Raw genomic sequence first — 12,292 nt, 5'->3', positions numbered from 1 at the left:
AATTGTCTGGTTTTCCTCAGACCATTCTCCACTTCATAGGTCTAAAATAATTTCCTTCTGCATGTCAGTTTCTCATCTATCATGAAACTTTCCTGTTTGCCTTAATATCAGGTTCAACCTGGTGCCTTCAGTGGTTGCATACAATCTCTACAGCCCATCTGCTGCTGCTGTTTTACAATCACCTCTTTTCCAAGTAATACCTTGGACACCCTGAGCAAGAAGCTCATCTTGCTGGGGGTGAGGCAAGAAAACTGACGCAGAGGATGGAAGTAGCTGGGAGAGATAAATTGTCCTTTCTGCTCATCTTCTCATAGTTCCCTCTACATTTGTTTATTTCTTGAGTCACACATATTTGTGTATGTCTGCACATACATGAGTCAACTTGTAATTTACAGAGAATACATGGAAACAGCTAGAGAAAAATTTTAATGCTTTAATAGGACAAACTGCTCAAAAAGCACTTTAAAAGGCTTTTTTTTTAGTTAAAAACAACATTGGAAATTCATTTTTTAAATTTTTCTGACTTTAAAAAACAGTGCATTGTCAAACTGAGAAAAGGAATTTAAAATATTTTTTATTGTTGCTGAAAATTTTTCCACAAATAAAAATGGTTCTCTCTAAAGTTCAATAGCTTGTCGAAAAAAGATATTTTAACATTCCCTACATGATGATTTTAGTAAAAGAACTATTAGAAGGTCCAATCAAAACACATGGTGCTCGTATAATATGGATTAAGTCATGTAGCTAATTAAAAGCATTTAAAAGTTACTATACCTGCAGACTGAGCATATCCTTCATAATCATATGTTTATATTCAAATTACATGGGCAGCAGGGAAGATCAAGGAAGGACTTAAAATGCTACTTCAGCAGTTAAGGTCATTATTTTGTTTTCTGACAAAAAATGACTCGAGTATTGGGGAAGAACACAATAGTTACATCTTCAATGGTATCAATAAATGATGTTCTTTTGCACAGACCATTTTATAAAGGCCTAAAAAAATCCAGGTGCTCAGGGGTCAGAGGTGGCGTGTTCTGTTTCAAATGAAAAACAATATCATATTCCTCTTGTACTCAATTTTTAGCCCTTACAATATTTTTTTCTGCGCTGTACAAACCAAGGAACTGAAGGGCTTAAGAAAAAGGGACCAAGTAATACAGTTCCTTTCACATAGCAGCAATTTGTGCAGGGGCTCAGCCTCTGCCACATCAGGAATCAGATGAGAGCAAATGTGTACTGTGTGTGACAGAAGAGCTTTGGATTTTTACTTCTGTGCTTTGCTGGGTTGTCTGAGACAGCACTTGCAGTTTGATTGCAAGAGGTGTAGCTGCGTGCTAAGGTCACTTGTGCTCACTTGGCACATCTGACAGGGAGCTCTGCTGGAGCACAGGCAGCCTTGGGGCTGTGCTTACACAATGGTTGTACAGAGCTGAGCCATAATTACATTAAAGCCATTTAGTGGCTTCCCAGAGCGGGAGGAAGGGAGACACGGAGAAACCTGTCTACCATCAGATTCCAAGATAATTTGGTAATTTGTTATCAAAAGTGTGTTTGTAGCATTAGCATTTTTATGCAATTACTGGCATTATGTCCTTATGGCAGGATAGTGTGTGCTCTCCTGTGTTGTTATTGATGATCTACATGATGACAAAACTAGGCAACCACTTCACTAAATATTTAAATAATGTTAAGGTAGAAAGCACAGCTGTTTCCTCTATTTAGAGGAAAAAAAAAAATTAAACAGGGCTTTTTCTATAGCCATGATAAATGACATTTCATGGTGGTTCCCCAGGAACAGAAAGTGAGGCTCCCACAGAGTAGAAGACCAGCTGCATGAAAAAAGAGTCCAAATATTAACCACTGGGCAGTGGCTGGGAAGCAGGTGGCAGAGGCTGCAGGCTATTTTTACACTTCATTTGCTGGTGTAGAGAATTAGAACAGTAACTAAAAGCTAATGATCCACATGCAATGTTACATTCTCCTGCATTCTTTTTTAAATAGCCACTGGCAATAAAATAATATTAATGAAGATGTACATGCAAGAGTGGTGTCAGGCTGGTGATGGAAATCAGTGTGTTGGGCTTTGTGATTTACTGCTGACAGCATTTGATACAGCAGCATTATGTGAATGTATTATACTACCCACGACTGCATCAAACAGTTCTGATAACCTTTGATATAGCTTTTTTTTTTTCCCTCTTGATGAGGACTTACTAGTAGCTAGGAAAATGGTTTTGCATTGCCTCTGGTGTAACTTGTCCTAATCCTTGAATTTTACAGTCCTTTGAAAGTCAATGCAAGGAAAATAGGCTTCAACACATAAAGGTTTTATAGATTACTAAAACCCATATATAAGTAACACAGAAACATAGGGGAAAATCCCTAAATTAACCTATTCTATTTGTTCCTTACAGGAAAAGGATAATATTAGTAAATGAAGCAATTTAAACAGGCTGTTAAATCCATTTGATTCTGATAATGCATGTGCTGCTGCTACATCTGGGTTGCTTACATCAAGAAATCACTAGGGATATTTTATTTTGAAGTACAGATGGCTTTAAACTGTGTTTACTAACAGCTGGCAAATTTTTTTGCATATTCTGTTGTTTTGTTTATATAAAAAAACACACTCTTAGTCACAGTACAGGTAACCTAAGCAGTTACGGGCCAGGATATATTTTAAATTCACTTTTATTAACTAGCATCAGCTATGTTTAGTACTGAGGAAGAAATAAATTAAAACTAGGTCAGTAAAATGTTACAAAATTGCTTCTTAAATCACTCTTATTTAACTTTATTATATCTGGGTTGTTATACATGATTTCAAATCTGAACTTATTTTAGAGAAACCTGTTCATATGGAATTTCTCTATCCTATTATTAGAAAAGTCAGTGGTATATGGGAACACACCACTTTTCACACATAGCCTCCTATGAGTGTGGATTTGAGTGCTCACTGTAATTCCATGCGTGCTTTCATGAATATTTGACCAATGAAGTCCTGTAAGTGTAATTAAGACATTCATTACATAAAAATGGATTTTGCCTTAGACACAAATGCACCAAATTATGGTTTTTACACGGGGGACATTGCAAAGGCATCTTTATCCTGTTTCTCCTGTAAATGGTTTGCAGTGAGAGAAATGTGAGAGCAGTAGTCCCAGTATGCCCTGAAGAAATTCTCCTTGGGGCCTGAGAGAGGAAACAGCATAGGGGAAATTAGCTCTTCTGCCCTTGATGTTCCTCAGGATTATGACTCCCACTCCAAAGAAATGCTAATGTGTAGGATTAGGGTATTAAAGTAATATTGCAGTAACTATAGAGGTATTGTTAATTAAATTTTCTCGCTGTCAGTGAGTTCTTCACAAGTTTTATCAGCTGAATTAGCTTTTGATTGGAAAATTCTATAGGCTCAGATTCATAAAAATGTTGTGTGTGAGGAAGTGAGGAACTGTCTGGGTCTGTAGTTAGGGGAAGTGCATTTCAGTTCCTACCTGAAAACTACTTTTATCCATTTGCAACATCGGATTTCCTGTTACTTTTTCATTGCTAGTAATACATTTCACGTGTGTAAGGAAAGTACATTATAAAAATATTTGGATGCAGAAAAGAAAACCAGGAAGTTCATGTTCAATAAGGAAGTGTCTCCTGGCAAAATGTTGCTCAAGTTTGAGGAGTATTTTCTTGAGTTTATTTTGACTCTGCTTTTATGGAACGAGTGAGTCCAAGAGAAAGAATCCCACAAGAAAGGATCATGTAGATTTTAATCCTTCATGAATATAGTATTTCTTAATATAGAAATGGAGTATTGCTACAAAGAAAAAAAAATTCTGGAGCTTTTATTTCTAGGTATTCACTGACACATGCAAAAACATGACCACTCTATTCTCTTGTAATTACAATCACTTCTAGTCTGACTGTAAAGAAATACCTTGAGCTGTCATGCTCTCAAGTAGTTTTCGTTCATTGCATATGCTTCCTGCACTACTTCTAATGTTTTTTTTTGTCATCATGAAAGGGAAATTTTGATTCACTCTTTACTTATCATGTGAGAACTGCTGTTTGCCTTATTGCTCTGTATTTTTATCAGACTGCATCATCCATTAGATGTTATTTCTTATATTTCAAAGAGTAGTGATCATGAAAGACAAATTCTAGCCAACTTGAGCATTTGTGGGTATTCCAGCAGTATGCTGCAGTAGAAATAAATCAGATTTTTAATAATAAGTGGAAATAAATCAGATTTTAATAAAGAAGTCAACTAAGGAGGAAAAAAGTCCCTTGCTTCAGATTCCTTTTCCCCAAAATTTGTTTTCATTGTTGTGTCTATAAGCAAGATAATAAAGGAACATGACCATTTTTCCCTGAATAAATCCGACAAGATAAAAATTTCTTTGCCCTTACAACATGTATATTACTAGGATTTTTTGGAAGGTGCTCCAGTATTACATCTCGGTGACAAATACATAAAAAAGTAAAGCAGCGGGATTTTGAGGGGGGATGTGTGTACGTTTTGTGGGGTTTTGTTTTTGTTTTTATTTGTTTGTCTGTTTGCTTTTTAATTCTGATATATTTAACATTACAAACGGTGTGTAGTTTGGGAAGCTTGAATGAAAACTCTGCTGTTCCTTTGAATTTCCGAAATCTCACCAGAGGGATTGTTGAAAGGAATTACTTGGCTTTCATAAAATGCCTTCCCCCTCTGAAGCCAAACCCTGCACACAGAAAACAGGCTTAATGATCAGACAAAAATATTATGTGAACATCCAGCACAGGTTTTCACTGCAAAGGCCATGCTGAATATTATCACCTGCACTGAGCCTGCTACAAAGCAGATCTGTTCAAGGCAGAATATTCAACACTTCAAAATATATATAGTAAGAATATAGGGTAAGAATATACTAAAGTATAAACCAAAACTTGATTTGGGAACAGCTCCTCATTCTGGAATATGTCGGTACTCTCTTTTATGGTTCCATCAAGAAAAGTCATAATATTAACTGAAGGAACCATCCCTTATAATCTTTTATACATTATGCCTTACCAAAGCTGTTATGGGGTTTTTTGGTTTGTTTGTTGCACAGTATTCAAGTACAGATATGCTGGAGATTCTTGTAGCAATAAGGATCTTTGTTACACAGAGACAGGAATGTGATTCCCTGAGCCAAACACATAAAACCAATCCACCAATAAGCAAGTTAATTTTAAGGGAATACCCTTCTGAATTATAAAAGCTGTGCAGAAAAAAAAAAAAAAAACAAGAAAAGGAGGTTCCTGGGGCGTTCAACTTCATTTTTACAGGCTCATTTACTATGTCAATTCAAATGCAAGAGAAGCCATTCAGCTGTGCTAGTAACTCTTACTCTGTATAAGGCTGTACAGTGACAGCCAGAGTCCCAGGAAATTAGGCAGGACAATAGAAGGACAATATTAGGTGGTATGGTCTCATCAATATATCAATAGGTTTAGTCATGCTTTTTATCATTGGAGAGTAAACCATTTCAGCATTAAATGGCTGTCACTTTTACTTTGCAAGTTTATCCTATGCCATTGCATTGGAAAGATCTCTGAACAGCATTGCAGCATTTGGCTTATTTATCCAAACTCAGAAGTCCTATAAAGAGACTAGGAAAATCTGAACTGAATACACTGAAATTTGTTAAGGTGATATCCTTTTGTCAAAAATTATTTATAAGTGCTTCCTGAAAACGTCATTGTATGCTAAACGTGCACAAATTTACCTAAATAATATACTGTTGGAGATACATGCACCTTAAAGCCTCTATTTCATATTTTAAGAAGTAATCTTTGCATCATAGAAACTAGAGCTGGGAGTGATGTGTGAGATCATCTTACCCACTCTACTGTTAATGCAAGTCTGTTTCCTGAAGCATATTCTTAAGTATTTTAGTTTGTCTAGTTTTACATGGCTGTAACTGGGCTTCAAGTCCATTGGGAGGCTGGGATATAGTACAATTATTAATTTTATTTCCCTAACATTCACTCTAAAATTTCTATTTCCCAAGGGCATTCTACTATTTCCAGTTATGCTATTTTGGATCTACTTACCATTCTGGGAACCATTAAAATCCTAATCAGTTCTTCCCTGTCCTTTGTTTTGCATAATTTTAAATACAGAGTCATCACATTCTCCTGTGCCCCTTGGGTTTTCTTGTAGCCAAGAAAGACATAATTTTCTTAATTTTTTCCTCAAAACCCAGTTCTTCTGATATGATAATAGTTTTTCTTTGTTCAAAAACATCTCTAAACTGTTTAAAAGTTTGTGAGGTCTACAAAAACAAGGCAAAATTTCAAGGCCTTGTAGAGGCTTTCTTTTCTCATTTGCATTGTGTGCACTTACAGTTTGTAATGCAGGGATCCTATTACAGACTCAAGTTTCTACTTACTGTGACCCTAAAATTCACCAGTACCACTATGCCATCTAAAATACTGTCCAGCCATCTTCAAGCCTTTATGTGCTGTCACAGCTTTCTGGGTCTTTCCTATCCATTTCCTAGTTCAATGTCATACTTCTTCTGTATTACTATTTCCCCTTTTTATAGTATTCATTAAACTTCTCTTTCTATTGACTTACTTGTCAATGTGTTGAACACCATAACTTTTGAAACCTATCATAAGCTTAATTTTCAAGTGGGCTGAAGGGAACAGTAGTCTTCCGGCTCAAATCTTGAAGGTTGCTTATATTTCTTTCCCCAATGATTATAACACTCTTTTAAAGATTTTTGAATTAGGTGCTTGTTTAACTTCAGTAGTCTTTTATTTCAGCTTGTGACCAAATGGAATTCTAGGCAACACAAGAGTCCAAGACATATAATAGGATTCTTCTTTCCAAGCAGGAAATTTTTCTTCAGTTTTGTTTGCTGTTCTTACTTGATTTTTTTGCTTATACTTGTGTCAGAACCACTAAAAGTGGACAAATTTATAAATAAAGTGAAACAATACAAAATTAGGTAAAATATTCCTACTGCCCTTAATGCATTTCTGTTCAAACAGCTAGATGAAGATTCTCTGCAGATTTGTATGTGCTCTCAAATGATATGCTGGTTTAATCAAATACCTGTTTTCTGGTTGCAAGAATAGAACTGTGTTCCTCTTTTCTTTAGTCTGAGTTCAATTGTTTTATTGCTCATCTTGAATAAATGGCTCCTGGCTAAAATCTTGAATTTTTCCTTGCCTGAGATGCTGGTACTGTTTATTAGTATTTGACTAAGATATATTGTGCCTATCTATGCCTAATGAAGCAGTAAGCAGACTAAATGATGAATGGCAGTTTAATCAATTCAGTTCATTTGGTAACCAGCAGAAGCATATGGAACATAAATTTTAACCTCTCTTTTATAAACACCTGATCTATTCTAAAATTTGACTGCAACTGCTTTTCAAAGTTTTATTCCAGTTTTCTATGCCAACAAGAAGCTTTACTTAAAATATCTGTGCTCTGGGTTGTAGAATTAGAAAATGGTGATGTATATTTAATTTTCTTCTTCAAAAATTTGACTATCAACCCTCAGTGTCCTGGAATGTAAAATTGTTTCATCATTGGGTATTTGTCAAAGCCTAAGAAATGAGTAAAACATAGGTTATTTACTGATACTTTCAGTTAAAGTGGGATCTCTAAGTACTCAGCTCCAGCCTTAATGAAATTATGCAACTTCAAGCATTGTTTTATTCTAGAACCACTTCCTCACCAATATATGCACACAAATCCTAAAATTAAATGCTGATTTCTGAATGCATCATCATGATGCATACGCAATGAAAAGGTATGTAATTACTACATTCCAAATAATTTACTTCTAAAAACAAAGTTAAATTAGAGGTTATTGCTGGGATTTTTCTGACACAGAAACAAAACTCTCATTTTTAGGGGGAGTTGGTGCTGTAGTTAGTGTTGCAAATTCTTAGTTCATTTTGATATTTGTTTTGGGGATTTAAACATGTTATTACTTTGAGTGAAGAGTGTTTTTGTGTGGTTGCTTACACAGGCATGGTTGTACAGCATACGTGGGTGTTTGCATATGAAAGTTGTAAAAAAATGTATGCAGAAAAATGTAATTGAAGAAGTTGAAGTATATCATCAAAATCTGCATCTTATTGATAGCCAAGAGGCATGTTTTCTCTTTACGTTATTTTTGCTGAGGGAACAAGCAACTCTTGAGCTGTTTTCATCCAGAAAAGATACAAGTGCAAGTTTGTAATTTGCTTTCCTTTTCAGATTGAAGGAAGTTTACAGGTTATCTGGAATCTGAGACAGAGTCACAGAAGCTTTCCTCAACCTTTGAGAATGCATTCTTTGTGCTGCAGTTAGTGTGCCTCAGTTATTTTTACCATCTGATTTCCCAGTACTTCTGCCACTGGCTTAACTCAGTGGGATGAGGGGGCTAGTGTGAAGGATGTTGTGTGGGAAACCAAGGACAGGGAACTGTAAAGGAGGTGGCTGTTGTGGGGAGAGGAGGGAGCCCATGGCTTCTCAGCCCATTGCAGGACCTCTCAGCCAGAGCTTCCGGGAATGGGGTCAGCAGCTAAGGGCTTTGAGCTTCTTTCATTTATGCTGGAAGAGAGGAGAAGAAAGTCCAAGCAAGTACATCCCCCAAGCTAGCAGCATTTGGGCAGTAGCTAAGTTCAGTGGCTGTGGGCCCTTTTCCTTTTACTTACCTTTTCCCAGATTCTCCTCCTATGCTAAGTGTGCTTCCATGTTGTTGGTCTGTCCCCATTCAGCTTCTCCCAAGGATGCTCTCTCATTGCCTTTCCCACATCTCCAGAGTTTCTTTGGGACCATGACTATTCTGCTTGGAAAACACTAATACAGAAATCAGCAGCTGTGCCTTTATTGGTCTCAACACCCACCAACCATATTCCTGCTACCTCTACACCTTTCTTCAAACACCTGAGAAGTGTTCATTTGTATACACTGATTTTAGCAAATGCATATGCCTGTCCTTCCACCTGGCATCAAGTAAAAAAATATTTAAACGCTGGTAAAGGATACAGAACTATTGTTGTTGGCTTTCTGGTCTATAAGAAATCTTTCTAACCTTGCCTTTATGTTTTTTCCTTCTGTAGGGGAGTGGGTTGTATCTTTGTAGAAATGATTCAAGGGGTCGCTGCTTTTCCAGGAATGAAAGACATTCAAGATCAGCTTGAAAGGATATTTCTGGTGAGTTCTTTATTGCTGAAGTAAGACAACAAAGGATCAATTGATAAATGTTCACATATTTCTTTGTGTTATGAATTAAATTACTGGCAGACCCAAGGATCAGAAGCCCAGTCCACATTCTAGATACAGTTTACTTGATATATTTTGTGTAAAAAATTCTGTTTCTAATTTTTTCACCTAATTTTTTTAGAAAGAAACAAAGAGGTTTATTGTGGAAAATGTAAGGCAATGGAAATCCAGCCAGTTTGTCATCCTCACTTTGCAGAGGACAGCTCTGGATGGCCTTATTAATATTGTACTAATATTGTAGCATTAATGCCAAGTATTTTTTTGTTATATAGATATATAAAGGAAAAGTAAGATATGAAGTGAGAAACAGGATAGGAATTCTGAAATCATGCTTAGATTCAGCAGGGGTCCTTGACTACTGCTTCTGCTGCCTGGTTAGGGCCTTCATATGGGTTGCTCAAAGGCACTGATGACACATCTACACTGGGAGTGAAAGAAAAGGTGATTTGTCTCAAGCATAATAATAACTTTTACATTTTTCTGCCCAGGGTTGTGGTTTTTGAGTTTTGTTTGTTTGCTTAGGATTTTATTTTCATTTGCTCTCTCTTCTATTGTGCTCTGGGTTTGGCAGTTTCCTTGCAAAAGGCTAAGGAACAGCTTTTCTTGACTCCCAATAAAGGTTTATATCTACTCTGAAGCCCCCTGGGAGCTGTGCTGTTATGGAGTGGGTTTGTTCAGGGAAGCCACTGCTCACCCAGATGAGCCAGAATGGCTCCTGGTACTGTTGGGTGGTTATCATGGGTGGTCATCAGGGAAAGTGTCGTAGGAGCAGCAGCTTGCCCTGACGTGTCACTCTCTGAATTGCTTCTGACCATAAATTTAGAAGGGAAACATGGTCTGTTGCTTTCAAGGGTATGAGCATACTCTTGCTTTCAAAGGTTATTTTGTCAGTAGTCATTTATTTCAAATGCAGAATATTTATTTGGTATTCTTCTTTTTTGGTCCATGGGGAGAGGAAGAAAGTCTTTCATAATACATTTTAAAAATTTACATTCTTCACTTTAATTGAAACTTACTTGCACTATATCTCTTATGTTGGGACATCAGGGAATTTAGCAAATGCTTTTAGAAATGACTCATAAAAAATCTCTCTAAAACAAGGCCTTACATGATTGTGATATAAATATAACTCATTTTCTGTAAAATATTTGGGTTTTCTGCCCTGTTGGCTAATACCCTGAAAATTCTGTGCTGTGAAAGAATAGCAATGCTGCAACGTAGACTGGGAGCAGCAGTTCTGAGCAGTTCCTGTGACGTGTCTCATTGCTTTGTTTGTTTGCCAGCTTGTGTATTTTAAGCTAGCAACTTCTGAGCCAGTTTCCTGCTTTTCTTTTTAAACTTATTATGCTTTTCATTTATTAATTTGAAATTTTCTCCTTATTTATAGAACATGAAATTTTGAAAGAATTAATTCCTCTTTGGCACTTGGTCTCATTTATTCCAGTAAAATCTTATTGATCATTTTTCCTGTTGAAATTAAGGGTCCTTGTAACAGCAGAAATGAAGTGCTTCCTTTAGCAGGGCCTTATTTGCAATTTATCATATGAGATTTTAAGATATAGTGCAAAAAGTGATAGTGATAGGTATATCATAAAAATGTATTTTTTATACATTCTGTAAACCTTTTGTATACTGTTTTTTTCTCTATTCTAACCACTATTTGCATGTCAAAATGCTAAGATAAATGCAATCTAGGATGAGGTTTGAGGCCTGCCAATTATTTTAAATTTTGTTTTTAAACTGCAGTTGCAAATACTGAGAACAGTGTTGAAATAACAAGGGATAATTTATTGATACTCTTTCTTTAATTTGATCTTTTGCAAACCATCAAATAAATAGATAAAATTTTGGTCTGGATGTTTTATGGTCCATTGCAAATCAGAGTTAATTTTAAATCCCAATTAATTAGGCTTTCTAATGGTAGTGTCTAGTTACCATAAGCTAAATAGTTTCATTGGGTGCCTTCCTAATGTACTCTAAGCTTCATTAAGGCTTTAAGTTATCTATTTAAAAGTTATAAACCAGAGGATTATTCTTGTTTGGTTTTGTATTTGAACAGAGGGATTAAATTCATTAATTCTCCAGTGAATCATATATAGTAGGGTAGTTAATAGCACTGAAAGACAAAATGAATCAGGTTGTTTTACCAGATAACTAATATGATTAACTCCCACACAGTGAGCACTTACATGGCTGTAAAAGAAACAGATCAGCCAATAAAAGACATTTGCAGGAAGAGTTCCCAGAGTTCATGTTTTCAGCATTCACCAGTGACAATTTTCTTATAACAGAGGGTTCTCCTCTGAAAATGGTGGAAGGTACAGCCCACCTTCACTCTGATCCAGGAATCCCTTTGTTCACACCTTGTACCCAACTTGCAGCACAAAGGAATAATAATCTTCATCGTATCTGTTGCTGTTGTTGCTAGTCATGTAGCTACATGTCCTTCGTGTGTAAGGAGCCATGTTGCAGCTCCTAGGGAATTGGGTTACATGTGTAGGAAACTGGAAAAATGTAATAAATAGTAGCCAAGAAAAGCAAATAAAATTTAACATGAATAACAGTTTAAAAAGCTTAAATGGCTGTTTGATTTCCTATTGTTTAGTTACCATTATTATGTAAATGAAATTAAAATATACTTTACATACATTATTTTAGCAATTATCAACTTGGAGTCAGAGAGATTCTCTAAATGTTTTTGTGTATCTCTACTGCTGGCCTTCTTCACATATCTAACGTAGCAAAAATAGATGCAACAGAGCACACTACATATGTTTCTTCCTCATTATGAATGATGTTTATTTATGTTTCATAACAGCTGAATTAAGTGATTGTGTATAGTAGATTAAGAACAGTGGTCGATCTTTCAGTTTTGTTTAAGGACTTTTCTCTTTAAGCTTGTCTCTCCTGACTTCTATGGATTCAATTTGTGTTTTTTTAAATGGTAATATACACTGATTCTCCATTTCTGTTACAGCAGCTGTTTTTAATAAGCATACTCAGGTTCTATTACAACCACAGGCCTCAATAAAATAGCAAGGGTTT

The 12,292-nt window shown here is 35.9% G+C and overlaps 1 protein-coding gene across 3 annotated transcripts in view; it reads left to right on the top strand.

Moving 5' to 3' along the window:
• The window catches only part of CDK14 (cyclin dependent kinase 14), a 338,037-nt gene that overhangs the window by 180,665 nt on the left and 145,080 nt on the right, over window positions 1-12,292 (top strand). For all 3 annotated transcript variants that reach the window (XM_066197805.1, XM_066197794.1, XM_066197814.1), the window contains one exon: window positions 9,085-9,178. In XM_066197805.1, coding sequence (XP_066053902.1) covers window positions 9,085-9,178 — 94 coding nt within the window. The remainder of the gene's footprint in view (window positions 1-9,084; window positions 9,179-12,292) is intronic.

This window comes from Chamaea fasciata, unplaced genomic scaffold (assembly GCF_029207755.1).
Source record: "Chamaea fasciata isolate MVZ Bird 193981 ecotype frontalis unplaced genomic scaffold, bChaFas1.0.hap1 SCAF_1, whole genome shotgun sequence".
NCBI classification, from domain to species: domain Eukaryota; kingdom Metazoa; phylum Chordata; class Aves; order Passeriformes; family Sylviidae; genus Chamaea; species Chamaea fasciata.
This window is presented reverse-complemented; position numbering and strand designations above follow the sequence as displayed.